This window comes from Anabrus simplex, chromosome 6 (genome assembly GCF_040414725.1).
Source record: "Anabrus simplex isolate iqAnaSimp1 chromosome 6, ASM4041472v1, whole genome shotgun sequence".
Taxonomy (NCBI): domain Eukaryota; kingdom Metazoa; phylum Arthropoda; class Insecta; order Orthoptera; family Tettigoniidae; genus Anabrus; species Anabrus simplex.
This window is the reverse complement of record NC_090270.1, coordinates 18,196,044-18,216,886: the sequence shown is the minus strand read 5'-3', so window position 1 is coordinate 18,216,886 and position 20,843 is coordinate 18,196,044. Positions and strand designations below refer to the sequence as shown.

General features: G+C 38.9%; 1 protein-coding gene across 3 annotated transcripts in view; it reads left to right on the top strand.

Annotated features, from left to right (window-relative positions):
* Positions 1 to 20,843, top strand: part of LOC136876058 (AP-4 complex accessory subunit tepsin) — a 119,521-nt gene that overhangs the window by 58,922 nt on the left and 39,756 nt on the right. For all 3 annotated transcript variants that reach the window (XM_067149692.2, XM_067149690.2, XM_067149691.2), the window contains exons 5-6: positions 2,965 to 3,124; positions 8,433 to 8,618. In XM_067149692.2, coding sequence (XP_067005793.1) covers positions 2,965 to 3,124; positions 8,433 to 8,618 — 346 coding nt within the window. The remainder of the gene's footprint in view (positions 1 to 2,964; positions 3,125 to 8,432; positions 8,619 to 20,843) is intronic.

Sequence of the window (20,843 nt, the reverse complement as noted above, 5' to 3'; positions counted from 1 at the left end):
TCTATTTCACTTTCAGCATTCTTCTGTAACTCCACATTTGAAAGCTTCTGTTCTCTTTCTGTCTGAGCTAGTTATCATCCATGTTTCACTTCAATACAGTGCCACGCTCCAGATGAAAGTCTTCAAAAATATCTTTCTAATTCCTATATCAGTGTTCAAAGTAAAATTTATTTTCTTAGGAAAAGCCTTCCTTGGGTAATCTGCCACCTGGGTGACAGCCCTAAATGCAGGTGATTGATTGATTGATTGATTTATTTATTTATTTATTTATTTATTTATTTATTTATTTATTTATTTATTTATTTATTTATTTATTTTTTTTTTTATTTTATTTTTTTTTTTTTTTACTACACAAGTAACAATATTCATCTACTTCCTTCAATACTTCATTTTCTAATCTAATATTTCTTGCATCAGTTGACTTCATTCGACTTCACTCCATTACTTTTGTTTTGGACTTGTTTATTTTCATCTTGTACTTCTGTAAGACTGTGCCCATACCATTCAGCAATTTCTCCAGAAATCCTGCAGTCTCTGGTAAAATAACAATATCATCAGCAAATCTCAGAGTTTTGATTTGCTCTGCCTGGATTGTGATTCCCTTTCCAAATTCCTCTTTGATTTCCTTTACTGCTTGTTCTTCTTCTCAATTCTCAATCCTAAGATTGGTTGGCAGCAATTCGTCTTCTCCACTCTTCTCTGTAATCTGCTAATCTCTTCATTTCCATATATGAGCCTGTTCCTATGTCATCTCTGATCTGTCTTGAATATTGCAGTCTAGGTCTTCCTCTTTTACCTTGAATAATTCCTTCCATGACATTAACTATGAAACCATTGTGCCTACAAAGATGGCCAATTAATTGGTCTCTTCTCTTTCTTATTGTTGCTAAAAAGGATCTTTTTTTTCACCTATTCATCTAAGAACTTCTTCATTGATGAGTTTTGCTGTCCATGAGATCTTTTCCATCCTCCTCCTCCTACACCACCACATCTCAAATGCTTCCTGACGTTTCTTATCACCTGCACTAATAGTCCACGTTTCTGAACCATACAAGGCCACACTCCAGACAAAGCACTTAATAAATCTCTTCTTGGTCTCCACATTTAAATTCCTTGATGTAAGTAGTATCCTTTTCTTGTAAAAAGCCATCTTTGCTTGGGAAATTGTGCTCTTTATGTCGACTGAACTTTTGCCATCTGGAGTGATTTTTCTTCCTAAGTAGGTAAAGACATTTACTTGCCTTAGTTGTATATCATTAATTCTGATGTCGACTGCAATGTGCTGGTGGTTGCATACCATAATTTCGGTCTTTTTTGTATTAATTTTCATGTTATATTTATCTCTCAATATCTTATTCATTCTTATTAATGCACTTTGTAGTTTCTCTTCATTCTCGTCTATGACAACTATGTCATCAGCAAATCTTATCATTTTGATTTCTACTCCATTTATCTTTATCCCTTCCATATCATCTTTACATTCCTCAATGCCTTTCTCAGTATACAGGTTGAACAGCACTGGTGACAAATTATATCCCTGTCGTACTCCTTTCTTTATATAAGCCTCCCATACTTCACCATTTATGTTTATGATGCCTCTTTGGTTGTTATAGAGTTCATATACTATTTGTCTATCTCTAGAATCTAGTCCAACACTAGTCATAATCTTCATTAACATATTCCAGTTCACATTATCAAAAGATTTTTCTAAATCCAGGAATGCAATAAATAAAGGTTTTCTAACGTCTAGCATTTTGTCTATAACCTGTCGTAACGTTAGAATAGCTTCTCGTGTGCCTCTATTTCGTCTACATCCAAACTGATCTTCAGCCAAATGTGGTTCAGTTTTATTGCTTATTCAGTTATGTATTATTCTTGTCAATATTTTTGACATGTGCGCCAATAGACTCAAGGTGCGATGTTCTTCACATTTTAGAGTTCCAGGTTTCTTTGGTATAGGGATTATGAACTTTTTAAAATGTTCTGGAATTTCTCCAGTTTCATATATTTCCGTAATCAGTTTTAAAATATAGCCGTGTGTTTCATCATCCAGTCTCTGTATCATTTCTCCAGTTATTTCATTGCATCCTGGCGCTTTATTAGGTTTCAATTCTTTCACAGCCTTAAGATATTCCTCTTTTGTTAAAGAGGGTCCCAGTTGATCACTTGTTATGTTGTCTTCATTTTCAAGGTCATTTATGTCAGTAGGATCTTCATATAATGTTTCTATGTAACGCTTCCATCTTTCTCCCACTTCTCTGCTTTCAGACAACAGTTTCCCATTTTCACCTAATATGCTGTTACTACGGCCAGTGATTGTTCTAAATTGTTTCTTAATTCATAAGCAGTTTCCGTGTTTCCTTTCTCTATTCTTTCTTGTATTTCTTTGCATTGTCTCATTATATATTCTTCCTTTGCCTTCTCTGCTTCTCTGTTGACTAGGTTTCGGAGTCTTTTATAGTTTCTGATTCCTTCTTCACTCTTTGAGTTTTTAAATTTCCTCCTTTCCTCTATAAGTTCAAGCACATAATCTGTAACCCATGGTTCTCGTGTTTGTTTCTTTGTTTTCCCTATTACCTGATTTGCAGCTTCTATGATAGAGTGTTTAAGGCCCATCCATTTCTCATTTATTGTACCATTGGGTATTTCTGCGACATTCTGTTTTACCAGTGTTTGATAGTTTTCCTTGATTCTGTCTTGTTTTAGTTTCCTGACATTATATCTGCAATATTTTTCCACGTTCTTCCTCTTCTTTCTTAGTCTTAAATCAGATTTTAACAATGCTACATCAGCTCCTGGATAACTTTTGGATTGATTCTTATTGAAGTATGAGGCCAAAATTTGATGAGTACGACTAAATTATTACTGTATTTTATTTATACAGATGATGAATTCTTCCTTTAATGTTTGTGAATTGCAGGTTAGTAACCTTCAATTCTATTTACTATCTGTTTGTATTTCTAGGACTTACTCGAGGTCCTCTTCGACCCCGGATTGCTTCGTCTAGAAGAGGAAGGTGGAGGAGATAAGGATAGAACCAAGATGCATCTTGGAGGCCTTGGTTCAACTGGGAGCACTAAGGGCAAATATGAAGGCTTTGGCAGCAGTCCCATTGAGAAAGAAGGTTAGACCCTAACTGATACTTGTAATATAAATTCGACATCTATAAGGCCAATTGGATTCGTGAGGGGAACCCGCCACTTGTAACAACCCGATTTCCCAGAAACTTCGCTCAGTGAAAGAGGGGTCGAAATAAGCGAACAAATTTTTCGGCTTATCTGTAGACGCTCGACCGTTTCCGAGAAAATGACGACCAGGCAAGTTGGCTGTGTGGATAGGGACGCGCAGCTGTGAGCTTGCATCCGGGAGATAGTGGATTCAAACCCCACTGTCAGGAACCCTGAAGATGGTTTCCCATTTTCACTCCAGATGAATGCTGGGGCTGTACCTTAATTAAGGTTATGGCCGCTTCCTTCCCACTCCTAGGCCTTTCCCATCCCATCGTCACCATAAGACCTATCTGCGTCGGTGTGATGTAAAACATACTGTAAAAAAAAAGTTAAGAAAACGTTCCTTGAGGTTTCCCATTCTTTTTGTGTAAGAAGTTCAACTTTCGCGGTGGTGCAGCGGCTATCACCGCAGCTTCACACTGTTGCACCCCGTGTTCAAATCCCATTTAATTGGTCGGGTTTTTTTGGTTTCATTTTTCTACTTATGTCCATTGATGATTACTAAACAAATGTTTCTTATCAAGTTAGTGAATACAAGGGCCTTATGGTGATTGTAAAATTACAATTGGGTTTCACAGAAAGTGTTATGCATTTATTATATATAGGGTATAGCCTATATATATGTGTTATTTTTCAGGGATTACAATGTTTTGTAAATTCAGTCTTATATTAATGCTTCAGGGAGATACGGTGCATTCCCTTGGATGATACCGATCGTAGACACATTCGAAACAGAAATTTCACACACCACGAACATCGCGCGGAGGCAGGTTTGAAACAGTTATATTTCTGGGTGGGAATGTTACTCGGGAAAGAAACTTTGTTAGTATTACTGTACGTTTCGCGTGTTGACAATAAGTTTGCGACAAACCACACATAACAGATCCTTTTTTTTTCTTTTCCAAAAAACAATTTCAAATACGTTGTTTCATTCATTTATTGATGTTTTAAAATTCATTTACCAGAAAGAACATAGACAAATAAGAACAAAAATATTTTGAAATACATACTATACATTTGTATAGTAATTGTCCATGGACAAAAGTAAATAAATGAAACAAACAAAACAAACAAACAAACAAAAAATCATCAGAATTTTTACACGGGGCACAAAAGTGTGAAGCCGCAGCCCAAGCCACTGCACCACCGCGTCGGTTGAACTTGCTACATGCTAATAGGCACATAAAGCATGTCAGAAACTTTGACCGTCATTATCTCGGAAACGGTCGAGTGTCTACAGATAAGGCGAAACATGTGTTTGCTTGTTTCGACCTCTCTTTCGCTGAGCAAAGTTTCTGGGAAATTGAGTTGTTACACTTGGGGGGGAAGGGGGTTCCCCATGTCAGATGGTCCTGGGTTTGATGCCCACCGAGCCGTGAATTTTAACTGCCTCTGGGTAATTTCTCTAGCTTGGGAACTGGGTGTTTGTGTTTGTCTCAGTTGTAAGCATAACATGACAACTCGGGGGTGAGAGAGAAATAGAATTATGAAGGGATTGGGAAGATGGGGATACGGAGGTAAACTGGGAGGAATGAGGCAGATTTTCGCTATGTGAACGCCTACTGCCTTAGGACGCGGGTGGAAGGCGTTTCCCGAAGGCAAATTAGTACATTGACGGGCAATATGGCCCGGTAATTTACAACGATAACAGGTTATAGGAGGACGGCCACTAAGGGTAGGTACGGCAGACAAAGCAGAATGTAAAGGAGGAGCAGGGATCGGTGGGGGAGAGACGGAAGCATAGTAGGAACGATCCCCTAGAGAATGTATCATATGTTGTTGAGCAAGATTGTAGAGTTGAAAAAGGGAAACGGGGGGGGGGGGGGGGGGGGTAAGAACATTAAAAAGCATGCGGAATGATGGAGCGGCATAAAACTGAATAATAGATATCAGTTCGGAAGTATTATATGAAACATTCAAAACGTCACTGTAAGTGATGATAGAGTCCAAATAGTCGTGCGCAGGTTCATTGGGTAGCTGGTGGCGTCTGATGAACTCTGTACTTAGTTTGTAACGGACTTCTAGGGGCAAGAAATAATTGTGTATCGCATGTCTCAATTCATACCAATTTGAAAAATTCGACATATTATCCAACCAAAAGGTGGAGAAAAAACCCGTAGTTTTGGTGGATAAGAGACCAATTAATTGGGGAAAGGAGGCAACTTTTATATTTAAGAACTTACGAACTGAAAACAGCCAAATGGTAAGATTTCGGGGATCTGTTGCGGATAATTGGGGAACTTGTAATAACGATTGCGTAATGATTTGTACATTAAGTGCATTATCAACAGAGGGGGTAGTAGGTACTGGGGGTTGAGAATAAGGAGGGGGCGACGGGGCCATGTGATGTAGTAAAACGGAAGGTTTAGTATCATCGGATTGCAAATGAGGTGTATGAGTCGAGGAAGACGGATATAGGGATGGAGAAGATGGGGTAGACGAAAAAGAAATTAGATTCGGTACAGGAGGGTTAGGTAATGATAAATTTGGTGTTAGCGGAGAAGATAGTACGGAAGAGTCATCCCCTAAAGGGAAATTGTCGGAAAAACAAGCCATGAATGAAAGCACACAAAGGAATGAAGCAGTCAAAATAGGAAGTACTCTGCTACCATTTTGTTACGGTGAGCGTTGACACATTTAAACAGATATGTACTTTCAAGTGCTTGCAGCAATCACTAAGCATAAACCGACCAAGTTCAACGTAAAGTAGGCAAAGGGACTCAAGAAATACTTGCCGGTGCGGGGGGGGGGAAGAGGACTCAGCAGAGCAATGCGCAGGGAAGGGCGTAAAGTGAGGTAACACCAATATTTAAATGTCGTGTCTAGAATAACCAGATGGCAGTGATCACGTCCCAAATCAAGTGGTGATTTCAATTATGGGGCCTTTCCCCAGAGGAACTATCGCGGAAGGGACACGTGGAAAAAGGGGGGGGGGGGGAAGGAGAAAGAGAACACCCAAGAAAACTCCCACAAGCACAGGTTTCAAAAAAATGAACACATATATTAAAACAACTCCAAGAAATAACAATTGTTTACACTATAAGGATGAGAACTTCGACCATTTGATACACCATTAAAATGGGAAATTGTACAAATTTTCAACAGAATAAACCAGAATAAAATTTTATACCAATGTTCACGCGAATGCCACAAAAGTAGCAAGGAATTATGTAAACAGGAACAAGAAAATTAACATTAGTTAAAAGGAATTTTTCCAGTGCTCACAAGGCACGTGATAAAAGAACAGGCTATCCCCCTAAAACTAAGGCACACCTTTTTTCTTTTTAAAGCAAGTAGACACCAGAGTAATCGAAAGGCACACGCCAGATGAAGTGTAAAAATTTTTAGCAGAGCACCAAGCTACAAATTTATTAATATGTAACTAGAGGTACGAAAGGTAGACGAAAAGAAGGAAAATCGGGAAAGAGGTTCAAGCAGGGAAAGGGGATTGACCAGGGTACGATATCTACTCCAAACGATAGAAAAGGTTCCAGTACAACTGTTCAAAACTTGAAGCCCAGCACGCTTCCTCCTTCATATTTCCATCATAAAGTCAAAGTCAATAATTTGGCACCGTGAAACTTCGCTGTGTCCTGAAGGGACGATAGTTCAATATCGAAGCGTTATTCTAGCCCATATGATGAATGAGAGGGCGAAATAAAAATGAATGGTAAATAATTACAGTAAAAGTCTGCTCACCCAACACGTAACGGAGAACCAGGTAAAGTCCAAATGCACTCGGACCAGCCGGTGCAGGGTTTGAGCTCCCACTGCCGATTACAACACCAAGTCACACCTGATCGCCGGACAGGAGAAAGCGGCGAGTATATATACACGGAGCGAAGCGAGCTCGAGAACACACTAGAACAGGTGACGTCACGGAGATTGCGCGTGGCGGAGTAGCAGATGAAGCAGTGGTGAGACAGCATAGCAAGCAGAAGGTTCATAGAGCAGCGCAATATAGTGTGCACTAAATCAAGACGGAGAAGCAGCCATAAGGTAGGCGAAGTTGAGCTCGTAACACAGTACACATCTTTATTTACATACAACACGTCACACTACAAACCACCACAGAGACATGCAACAGTGAATAAATCTCTCTAAATCAGGAAGGGCATCTGGCTGTAAAACTAGGCTAAATCTACCAGGTGTATGCATAAGTCTTTTCCAGTTTCACTAACAGATGGCACCAGCGAACAGGACATAGCGTATGAATTTGACACTTACGTCAGTTTGTTCATCTGACATTAACCTACCAACACACACAAGTTGAGTCCGCCAAAGACTAGCGTCTGTGTTGTATCGTTCAATGATCATGTCAACGTTTGTGCCTGAAAAAGAACATTTGCGGCACGCATTGCTTCTTTTATTTAATCAAAAGAAAAAGGCTGTGGAAAGTCATCGTTTGCTGCTAGAAACATATGGTGAACTCGCTCCAACGATTAGAATGGTCCTTCAACACCAAGGCCAAATTGCTTCGGCAAAAAGACCATGCTTTGTGTCTGGTGGGACCAGAGCAGTATTGTGTATTATGAACTCTTGAAGCCCGGCAAAACTGTTAATGCACAATGCTATCACCAACAAATTATTAATTTAAATCGCGCATTGATCGAAAGATGACCAAAATGGGCCAGAAGATATGGCAAAATTATTTTATTACACGACAGTGTAGGGTCTCACACAGCAAAACCAGTGAAAGACACCTTGAAATCGCTTGGATGGGACATCCTTCCGCACCCGCCATACTGCCCCAACCTGGCGCCATCTGACTATCACCTCTTTGCATCAATAGGGCATGCACTTCAGCAATTTCAAGGAAGTTGGAAAATGGCTCGACAAATGGTCTGCCCCAAAAGACGAGCAGTTTCTCTGGCATGGTATTCATAACTTACCTGAAAGATAGACGAAGTGTGTAGAAGCCAATGGCCAGTATTTTGAATAAACAAAATATGAATTTCCTTTGAAAATGCAGTGTTTTCTTTACCACAAAAATCGGCAAAAACTTACGCATACAGCTGGTATACAACGTGCCAACCCAAGGTAATTGGGAAAAGGCCAGGAAGAAGATTATTGTTATTACGATGATGATGATGATGATGATGATGATGATGATGATGATGATGATGATGATGATGATGATGATGATACTCTTTTGAGTGTCTGAATTATTAACAGTACAGTAGTCTTTTCTTCTGTTTTCAGAAACAATCAAGGGTAAAGTGCTGGATATATTTGAGAAGCTTGTGAACCCTGTGGATGGGACAGCAGAAGTTATTAAGTCTGCTCTTACCAGTTCTCCAGGCAATTATGAAGCAGTCCAGATTGAACAAAGCAACGAGATGCTTTTCCAACCAAGAATGAAGAAGAGCACTTCTACTACAACAAAAGGTAGGTTTTTAGGTCGACTTGGAGTTTAAATTAGATACTGAAAATCCATTATATTGATGTTTCTTCTCCTCAAAATCAAATCAAAATCTCTTTATTTGCAAATGAGGTGTCTACCTCAGTGGCAAATGGTACACTAAAATACATTATTGTCAAGCACTAAATATTAAATTAACAAGAAGAAAATTTTCCTATAATACAATATTATACAATTTACGCTAACAATTTTTTTTCTATTAAACACACAGCTCATCCTTAATAAATTTATATTGTTTACAAAATTCTACTTATACTATCTCCTGTACTACTTACAAATATAGTCAACTGATATACAGTATGTGGAATTACTTCAAATGATACTATACAACTGGTATAAGATATTAAAATTTACATTGCATTTATTTACTTATTATTATTTTTTTTTTTTTACCCATTCTGGAACCTAAGTAGCATAATGACCTGTTGCGTCTTAACCAGAGCCCCTTTTGCCACCACTTTTCAGGGTTCCTGAAGGCCCTTCACAGTTACCGTAGCGGTCCCAGAGCCCTCGAAGACCCCACTGTACTTCACCCCTACAGGCAGTCCCCTACTTTGGCTGTCCAAACTCCTTAGACCAGGGGATGGAATTAATTTATTCACACACATTTTTTATTTACATTAACCTGCACTGGTCAAATGCCCTCTAATATTTCATTTATTTTCTCTGTTCCTGTTTATTCTCTTCTTGAATATCTTTATAGATTTTGGAAAAGGATCAAACACTACCCCTGGTAAACTGTTCCACTCCTTCACGCCCTTCCCAATGAATGAAAATTTACCCCAATCGCTTCTGCTAAAATTCCTTCTAATTTTTTATTTGTGGTCAGTCCTGCCAATATAATTATTTTCCAACTGAAGCCTCTCACAGATATCTCCCCATGCTTCTTCTCCTGTATAGGCTCTATATAATCCTATAAGTCTAGTTTTCTCCCTTCTCTTACTTAAAGTTTTCCAGCCAAGTTCCTTTAACATTTCTGATACACTACTCTTTCTCCTGAAATCCCCTGTTACAAATCTTGCTGCTTTCCTCTGCACACCATCTATTTCTTTTATTAGGTATTCTTGGTGAGGATCCCAAACACTGTTTGCATATTCCAATAATGGACGAACCATACTTAAGTAACTTTTTTCTTTTAATTCTTTGTTGCATCCTTTAATTAACCTCATTATGACATGTAATGATCTGTATGCTTTCCCAACAATGTCATCCACATGACCCTTCCAGTGCAAATTACTTTCAAATCTCACACCTAAGTATTTGCACTTGCTATCTTTTGGGATAACTACCTCATCCAAAGTATATTCAAATTCAGTTTTAAAACTCCGGTTTGTAAATGTTGTAACAGTTGATTTGCCTCCATTAACCTTCATATTATTTTCTTCAACCCATTGTTGGATACTCTCAAGGTCCCTTTGTAATTCTGAACAATCCTCAATGTTATTTATTTCCCTATAAACAATTATGTCATCTGCATACAATCTTATTTTTGATGTTATATTATTCTCTAAATCATTTGCGTATATTAAGAAGAGTAACGGACCAATTATACTACCCTGTGCAATTCCCTTACAAACTTTCTCTTCCTGCGATACATTATTTCCTACTTTGAATTTCTGAACCCTTGAATTTAGAAATGTTTTTATCCAACGTGTAACCCTTACGTCCAATCATTCCCTCCAGTTTCTTTAATAATATTCCATGTTCCATTCTATCAAAGTCTTTGGAAAGATCTATGGCTGTGCAGTCTGACTGGCCTCCTGAATCCAATTGATTTGATATGTCCTGCTGAAATCCTGACAGTTGTGCTTTACAAGAAAATTTCTTTCTAAATCCATACTGGCTCCTCATGAACCAATTTTTATCATCACATATTCCTCTGATGTACTTTGATATTAAACTCTCCAGTATTTTACAAACTATACTGGTCAGGCTGATTGGTCTGTGGTTCTCTGGTTTCCTTTTATCGCCCTTTCCTTTATAAATTGGTATTATTATAGATTCCTTCCATTCCTTTGGTATTACACCATTATTTATGACATAGTCAAAGAAAATTGTTAAATAAGGCACTATGTACCACCCCATTGTCTTTAACACCTCCCCAGTAATTTGATCACTTCCTGCTGCTTTTCCTTGCTGAAGCAGTTGTATTCTCTGAAAATATCTTCATTTGTGAATGAGAACCTTCTTGTTTCCCTCTGTGTCTCTCCCTCTCTATCTTCTGTTTCGGTTTCCAACTCCTGACAATCATCTACTGAATCTCTGAATTCCCTACTAACTAGGTTTGCTTTCTCAGTATCTGTTAAATAGTGTTCACCCCCTTCTCCCACCATTGTAGGAATTTGAATTCCTTTTCGTTTTTGATTCCTGATAAAAGAATACAGCTTTTTCCATTTCCCTTTGTGGTAAAATTAAATTAAATGTCGTATGGCTTTTAGTGCCGGGATATCCCAGGATGGGTTCGGCTCGCCAGGTGCAGGTCTTTCTATTTGACTCCCGTAGGCGACTTGCGCGTCGTGATGAGGATGAAGACAACACATACACCCAGCCCCCGTGCCAGTGGAATTAACCAATTAAGGTTAAAATCCCCGACCCGGCCGGGAATCGAACCCGGGACCCTCTGAACCGAAGGCCAGTACGCTGACCGTTCAGCCAACGAGTCGGACCCCTTTGTGCTCATTACCCTCTTGAAGTATGCCATTCATATAATTCTCTTTTGCTTCCTTTTTCACTCTATTCAGTTCCCTCATTAGCTGTTTTCTAGTTTCTCTACTCTCCCTACCCTCTTTGATTTTCCTGTTTACTATTCTACATTTTCTTTTTAATTTTCTTATTTCCCTTGTATAATAAACAGGGTCTGAGGTCATTTTACCCTTCCCAAATGATTCCTTTAAATTTAGCCCAAAGTGTATCCACATTACTCCCTTCACTTATCCAACAACTGAATTGTGATTTAAGGAAAGTCCCAAATTCATCAACTTTAGTTTTTCTGTACAATTTCTTGTCTTGTGTGACCTTCTTATTAAGCCTTTTTGGTACCAGTCCTACATCCATTATTACAGCCTTATGGTCACCTATTCCTTCAATTACCTCAGTTTTATCAACAATTTCCCATGGTTTAACCCAGAACACATCTAGTAAGTTATTGAGACGAGTCTGTTCTTGTACTACCTGTGTAAATCCTCCCTCCCAAATTAACTTATTTGCCAGTTTCTGTTCATGGGCTTCACTTGCAGCTCCATTCCACTTCAGGCAAGTTTAGATCTCCCCCAATTATTACCATATCATTATTGTTGTTTTTATGAGTATAATCTATTATTTTCTCAAATATTTCCATGTCTCTTTCCTCTCTTCCAGGCCTGTATGTTCCTATAATTCCCACCTCCTTCATATTATGACAAACTAATTTTATCCCTAATATTTCATCCCTTTCATCGGTAAACCATTCATGTGAACAATAAGTTTCCTTCACCAGAATAAATACCACCCCCACCCCCCTGCCTTTTTATCTCCTCGTCTCTACGATAGACTGTATACCCTTCTGGAAATACTTCTCTATTACCCACCCCTTCTCTCAACCACAATTCCACTCCGATCACCACATTAGTCTCATAAGATTCCATTAATGTACCGAATTTTAATTGTTTATTTACTACACTCTGACAGTTTACCAAGAGCAATCTCAGACCCCTTTCCTCCCTAAAACGTGACTGTTGCAATTGGGTAACTTGAAATTCCTTACTTTTCTGAGTTTTATTTTCTAGTTGACTGAGCCAGCTTGAAGTACCGCTGGCTCTTTCTACTAGTTTTCCTGGTCAGTAAACTCAAGGGAGTTGCCTTTTTTACAGTACATATCTTAAGATTAATAAAATCTAGAACAATATTTGCTATCTTTCGTTTACCTGAATTGTTTACATGAAGGCCATGTTTTGTGTAACAGTGTCTCTCGAAACTGCTGCTATCAATTACCTGTGTATTACGAAAATGTTTACAAATTTTAACCATATCTGTATTAACTTTGTCCACTTCAATGTTCACACACGAGTCTCTAATAAAATCATGCCTGTGGGGCACGTTCACTACAAAGATGTTAGTGTGAGTCAGCTTACCAAGTGTACATTTAAGTTGAGAAATGACATTCTTAGCGTCGTTGTGAGCTACGTCGTTCGTCCCGCCGATGATCACTACTGCATCACGACTTCCGAGATTTCTTGCTGCCTGTTCGGTGTTTTCCAATAACTTCTTGATTGAGGCCCCAGGATAGATGACTGCTGATGCTGCAATATCTTCATTGTTCATTTTCCCCGCAATTCCCCTCTCCTGGCTATCACCAAATATAAGAACGTTCGACACTTTTGCCAGTGCACTGTGTGGGATTTTAGGCCTAACTTTGTCGCTTCTTGTAACGGATTTTGCGCTATACGTTTGACTGCTTCCCATATGTATAAGTCCTTGCGTATCGCTTACTTCCCTCAGGGCTGAAAATCTATTTTTGGTGTCAGTTACAAAGTTGTCCTTATTTAACTGTACACTTTTACTCCTAGAATCTGAAGCAACTTGACACCATGCGCTAGAATTCATGGAACCACCTGTGTTCTGAGTGTTTACTGGTACCAGTACTTTCGATTCCAGTAAACGTACCTTCTCCTTTAAAATCTCATTCTCCGCTTTTAATGCTTGTAAATCCTGTTGCAATAAAGAGAGAATTACAAGTACATTATCATTATCTCCATCCTCCAAGGAATGAGACGCCAGCGATTTGTTGACCGTTGTAGGCCTAGGTTTGTTACCGCTATTCAAATTGCTCTCACCACAGCTCACACAGGTCCAGGTATCTTCATTTTTAGCGAAACCAGCACTACATATACACTCAAAATGGTACTTTTCACACTGGATACCATTCTTCACTCGTTTCTTATTTACACCACACTTATTCCCGATTATTTCGCATGAGAACTGGGAGCTATCTTCACTTACATCCTTCGCTGATGCCATTTTAGCCTACATACCTATATACCAGTATACTTCTTTTAACCTTTTAAGCTCTGAGTTACCAATATACCATGCGTACCTCTGTGCTGAGTTTTTTCATTCACATCTAACAAAAATGTCAGAAGCTGAAATTTTAATTAAGGGGTGGGGTGGGGGTTGGTAGGCTTCAAATGTCAAGAAACATGGGTGTTATTAACCTATACAGTTTGAAATTTATTTTTATTTAAAACTAGCTGATGTACCCGTGCTTTGCTACGGAATTCTACATTGTATACAGAATTCTAGGTTAGTTACTGTACACGTTGTGAGCAAGATTGTATGAAATTGCATAGCTTTTAGTGTTAAGCTAGAAACGCGATGGGGAAGTCGTCAAACATCTTTTCTCATATAAAGACTGAGTTAGAGAATTTTCACTGTAATGGTAAACCCGCTTGCATACCATCAGTCACAATCAGGTTGGGAGCTTTCATTATAATGGTAGACACTCACTCTCCACCTGCCTTTTACATCCTCAGAAAGGCCGTCTCAGTGGTTTTCCCATCTGGAATGAACATACGTCATTACAATGACTTCAGTAGGAATGGCGCGATAAAAAGCAATGCTTTCATATGAAATACTCGATCAAATGGAAAACCACACATTTTCTCACTTTTAACGAACACGACTGCATTGCCGATCTAACAGTCCAAAGTTCCAGAGCTGGAATGACCAAGGCGCAGACTGCCGTGGGCCGTGAACACTCTTCGTCCCTTTTCGATGTGGAGAGGTTCGAATAGTGGCGACTCCCAGGACAAAAACTATGCCCTTTTACTAATCTGTTTCCTAGGAGTACCGATGAGTCAGAAAGTATCAATTCACTACACTGGCGGCGGAAAATCTATCTGACTTGGAGGCAAATTTTTTCCTCCAAGCCAGAGGAGAAACCGCCTCTCCACTGCTAATTTGGAATAAAATGAATGTAGAATTTAATAAAAATAAAGAGGAAGAAGCTTTTCTTTAGTGAATTGTGCTGCTATAATTTGGAATAGCCTTAACTGTTATTCTAGACCATACTACTACTACTACTACTACTACTACTACTACTACTACTGCTGCTGCTGCTGCTACTGCTACTACTACTACTACTACTACTACTACTACTACTACTACTACTACAAGCCTGCCAACAACTTGGCCGACAACTCCCGCCAGGGAATCTGGTTCAGATTATGTTAGAGAGCCCGTCTGCCTGGAACACAGTAAAGGCAATGGTGACAAGCATTATGGGGATGAAGGAGAAAGAAGAGAAAGGAAGAACTTAATAACATACATCACTCCATTCTGATGTCATGCCAACAAGCAGTTCCAGAATGGTCTGAGTGAAGTGAAGTTCCAGAATGGTCTGAGTGAAGGGGTTTTTAGTTGGTGGAAATCCAACTCCCACACAGAGTGGTGTCTTTAAAAGATTTTCCCCTGCCATAACAAAAAAAAAATACTACTACTACTACTTTTAAAATTGCAATTGAGTGGATGTCACAAACTGTAGATACAGTGCAACATACTCTAAAAGATGTAACTGCTGTTCTTAAAGATGCTTGTAGGACCAGCCGATTGAGGGGATCAACAAAATATAAAACACGAGTCCCTTACTGGTGGAACAATGAAATAGACATGCAAAGGAAAGACTGCAATCGCAAGAGACGAATTCTTACAAGATCTAGGAAAAAAATCAGCCAGGTCAGCTTAATACAATTAGAAGCTGACTATAAGGCATCAAAGAGGCAACTAATGAAGCTAATAAAGGATTCTAAGAGAAATCTCTGGCAAAAGCTATGCGAAGATCTAGACAGTGATACCTGGGGAGCGGGATATAAGATAGTGACCAGTCGAATAATCAACAGGGTACCAGTTCAGCTCCCAGCTGATAGAAGGAAAGCCATAGCAATGGAGTTGTTCCCTTGTACTAATGACAGACTTGAAATAAATGGAATCAGATTTTTGTGTTGCAGAACCGTTTACTGTGGTTGAGTTACAAGAGATAGCACGCAATATGAAGACCGGTAAGGCACCAGGTGTAGATGGAATCCCACCAGAAGCCATCAAGTATGCAGTTGAGGTGGCACCTGGTTGGATCTTATCAGTCTTCAATGAATTATTAAAAAAGCATGAATTCCCCAATGAGTGGAAAGTAGCCAAGCTAGTGCTGTTATTGAAGGCAGGGAAACTATCATTAGATCCATCAGCATACAAGCCACTTTGCTTATTAAACACCTTGAGCAAACTTTACGAAGGATTGTTTAAAACTAGACTGGAGAAAGAACTTGAACAACAGGGAGGACTTTCTTCGAACCAGTTTGGATTTAGAAAGGGTAGAACCACAACCCAAGCTATTGAGAGGGTGATTCAAATACAGGCAGAAAGCAGTGAGAAATGGGCTGCCTTGATAACACTAGATGTCAAAAATGCTTTTAACACTGCTTCTTGGAGCATTATTTTGAGAGAACTTCGTAGGATGAACATTTCTCAGTATCTACAACAAATAATCATTAAGTACTTCAAAGGACGAAGAATACGATTTCATGATTTGGAAGATCTTGAAATGAGTGCTGGCGTTCCACAGGGATCTGTCCTAGGACCCACCTTGTGGAACGTTCTATATGATGGTGTCTTACGCCTGCAGCTGACAAAAGGGACAACATCTATTGGTTATGCAGATGACCTTGCAATAGTGGTAATAGCAGAGAATGTAGAAGAACTGACCTTCCGAGTAAATGAATCACTGAGACGAGTTAACCTTTGGATGGTAAATAATAAGTTGAGACTGGCTCCACATAAGACTGAGGCTGTAATTTTGAAAGGTTCCAGGAATTGGAAAAATGTCCGTTTCTTATTAAATGATACAGTGATTATCCCAGGAAAGTCTGTACGATACCTTGGGGTTCTTATTGACAGGAATTGCACATTTGGTGCACATGTGAAGGCAGTAACCCAAAAGGCAGAGAAGAAGGCATCGGCATTAGCCAGACTTATGCCTAACATCGGGGGACCAAGAACAGTTAAGAGACAGATTATGTGCTCTGCAGTATATTCCATTTTACTTTATGCTGCACCTATCTGGCACAATGCACTCAGGAGGAAGATTCACCGAAGAGCTATGGAAAGAGTACAGAGGAAAATGCTGCTCAGAGTTACCTGTGCATATCGAACTGTTTCGACAGCAGCTTTACAAGTTGTAGCTGCCAGTATTCCCATTGACCTCCTCGTTGTTGAGAGAAAACTTTGGCATGAAAGGGGTGCAACTATATCTGCTGACGAAAAGAAAGCCTCGAGGAACCAACTCTTACTAGACTGGCAAGACCGATGGGATGGCACAACCGATGTTGGCCAATGGACAAAAAAGCTAATACCCAACATAGAAGACTGGCTTAAATGTAGACATCAGCAGGTAGATTACTATCTGTCGCAGATCCTAACAGGACATGGAAGATTCGGCGTATGCGCCATGAAGATGGGAAAGATGCAGGGAGATGGTTGTCGGTACTGTTCTGAAAGGGATACAGTAGAACACACTTTTTTCTACTGTGTTCGATGGGAAGAAGAACGAAGGAAAGCCTGCCAACAACTTGGCCGACGACTCACGCCAGGGAATCTGGTTCAGATTATGTTAGAGAGCCCGTTTGCCTGGAACACAGTAAAGGCAATGGCGACAAGCATTATGGGGATGAAGGAGAAAGAAGAGAAAGGAAGAACTTAATAATATACATCACTCCATTCTGATGTCATGCCGACAAGCAGTTCCAGAATGGTCTGAGTGAAGAGGGCAGGGGTTTTTAGTTGGTGGAAATCCAACTCCCACACAGAGTGGTGTCTTTAAAAGATTTTCCCCTGCCATAAAAAAAAAAATTAAAAAAAAAAAAGCCACTACTACTACTACTAAGTGAGCCTTAAGTATGCCCACTGCTCATTCAAAACAGAGCATCAGAGTAGGGATCGAATAGCTAGAATACTATGATGTACTACTGTGTGTTACGTACCAGCTGTATCAGAAAATGTATGAACCAGAGAATGGCATGCTAAAGAATAAAGTTTTCTAACTCCCTGGCTATTTCCCGCCAATATTCAGTCAGGCTGTTATACTCGGTATGCAGCAGTAATCCCATCTATCGAAGTTTAGAGGCAGCATAAGAGACAAAGAACATAACAGCAAACAATGGTCAATGTAATGTTATTGTTGATCAATGTTATGCGCTTTCAATATTGTAGGCCTTCACATTTAGTTTTCTTCCAACTCTGAAATACCACTCTTATCATAGTCGGTACGTTAAAACTGAATAAAACATAAATGACCGGAAATTGTATTCTCTATAACTTTTGTTATGCAGTACTTTTCGATAGGACCAATGACATAGGTATTTAAAAATTACAATTTAGGCGCCTTCCCCTAAACTACAATTTCATCCAGGGTAAATAAAATTGTTTATAGTTTAGACTGTAGTTTCTTATTCCCTGACTCTATAAACCGATTTTCATTAAATTCTTGTTTACCTATTTTCTCATGGCTCGGCGTTGATATGGACTTAGCAACAAAAATACAAATTCATGAATATCTGTGTTATCATAGCCAGTATGGTAAAAATATATGATATAAATTGTCAGAAATTTAATTTTATATAACTTTGGTTATGTAGTATTCATCGATACGACCGCTAACAACATAAATATTTGAGAACTAAATTTTAGGCCTCCCACTAAAATACAATTTCACTAAGCATTAATTAAATGATTTATAGCCTATATTGAAGTGGCTCATTCTCCGACTTCGCATACCAATTTTCAATGAGATAGGACCACTAATAATGCAAATATTCAAGAATTAAGTTTTAGGCCTTCTTCTGAACTACCATTTCACTCAACGTGAATAAAATTATTTATAGCCTAGATTGTAGCGACTTATTCCCCGACTTTGTATACCTGTTTTTATCAAGATAGGACCACTAATAACATAAATATTTGAAAATTAAATTTTAGGCCTTCCCCTAAACTACCATTTCAATCAGCGTGAATAAAATTATTTATGGCCTAGATTGTAGAGACTTATTCTCTGACTTTGCATACTGATTTTCATTAAAATTCTCTTTAGCCGTTTTCTAGTGATGCGTGTACATACTTACATACATACATACATACATACATACATACATACATACATACATACAGACAGACAGACAGACAGACAGACAGACAGACAGACAGACAGACAGAGATAGACAGACAGAAATTACGGAAAAGTAAAAAGTGCATTTTCTTGTTACTGTGGATATGACCGATACAGAAATACCATTCTTTTCAAATTCTGAGCAAATTACAGACAAAACTCTTATTCTCATGTGCCCTTGCCTAGGTTATGTTTATACAAGCTAAAGGACTCAACAACAACATTGTTGTTGATATAGAAGTTGATTCCCATATCATCTGATGGCCAGGCAGGCATCAACTTTTTGGTAATGAGATAAAGTCTCTCTAGTGCATTGGCACTGCTGGTACCTCCAAGTAGCCTACGCAGTGGCCTCCACGGTATGCACTAACCATGCGTCTTGGTAGGTGTCCTATTTACCAACTGTATGAGCCCAACTTAGCACACTGGGGCGAAACGCTGGCAACCAGGAATGAGTTAGCTGGAAAATTTATAATGTCCAATAACGGATCATTTATATTGGTATTATATTGTTGTTGGCAGAAAGCCTACAAGATTTACTGCGACTGACCATCTGAGTCGCAGAGACAAGTGACCAATGGGGCTTAACACATAATGTAAGTAAGACACGTTTTATAGTAGTATCCTGAGTACAACACCAAGAGATCTTGATGATCAATGGCGAGACAGTACAGCAAGTGACAAAATACAAGTATTTAGGAACAAATGTGAACTACACTATTGACCATACTGAGGAAATAATGTCCAGGATCGGCGGAGGCAGAAATGCATTCAACAAAATGAGGAGAGCGTTCTGTAGCAGAGACCTTAATTTACATCTAAAAATTGGACTTCTGAGATGTTGCATCTTCTTCACCTCGTTCCATGGAGTTGAGACCTGGACCATAAAGAAGAGAAATGGACAAATTAGAGGCATTTGAGTTACGGATGTACAGAAGGATACTGCGGCTGAGTTGAACAGATAAGGTCGCAAATGATGAGATAATCAGGTGAATGGGAAAGAGAAAGGAAATATTAAATACTGTCAAAATCAGAAAGCTCCACTATCTTGGTCATTTGATCCAAGAAGAGAAATATAATCTACTGCAGCTGGTCATTCAGGGGAGGATACAAGGCAAAAGAAGACCAGGAAGAAGAAGCATTTCTCGGATTGAAAATCTGAAAACTTGGTTCAACTGTTCCACTGTTGAGCTGTTTCGCACTGCATCATCTAAAGCAAGAATGTGTATGATGGTAGCCGGCCTTCTAAGAAGAAGAAGAAGAAGAAGAAGAAGAAGAAGACGAAGAAGAAGAAGAAGAAGAAGAAGAAGAAGAAGAAGAAGAAGAAGAAAGTACAATTATTTCCTAAAATCTGTAAACTAAAACATATTGCTCCCCACTTACAAGTAGAAAAGTTCACTTTAAATAAATAGGATGATGGATTTTAAAAATCAGAAATCACAATGTACTGGTACCGTGACGTTTGCAATTTAATAAAGGGTCTGTTTAAAAAGCTTTACACAATTGAATTCTTCTAGGATTTCATCTTAGATACTGTATGGCCATACCATGAAGGGATTTTATAGAATATTATTACGAAGAGATACTTCTATCGAAATGAGAAATCCGTATTCCGTCTTCTGTTTCCCTTCACACATGTGATATTGGAATACAATTTCAGTATTGTTATTTTCTATGAATTTTGCTGCATTTTCACACTTATCACAAAATAAATAAATTTCACTTTAAACTGGCCTTGTCACTTTAATTCTCTGTAATTTGCAAAAACAAAATCATTAAGAAATTAAAAACTGCTTCAAAATATATTTTGTCGCGTTTATCGTTAATGCGAGAAAGTCGTGCCTCTAGCCATGCGGTTAGGCTCGCACACCTGTGGGCTTGCATTTGGGAGATAGTGCTTTCGAATGCCACTGTAGGCAGTCCTGAAAATTGTTTTCTGTGGTTTCCCATTTTCTCACCAGGCAAATGATGTGGCCGTACCTTAATTAACCCTTTCATGACTCAG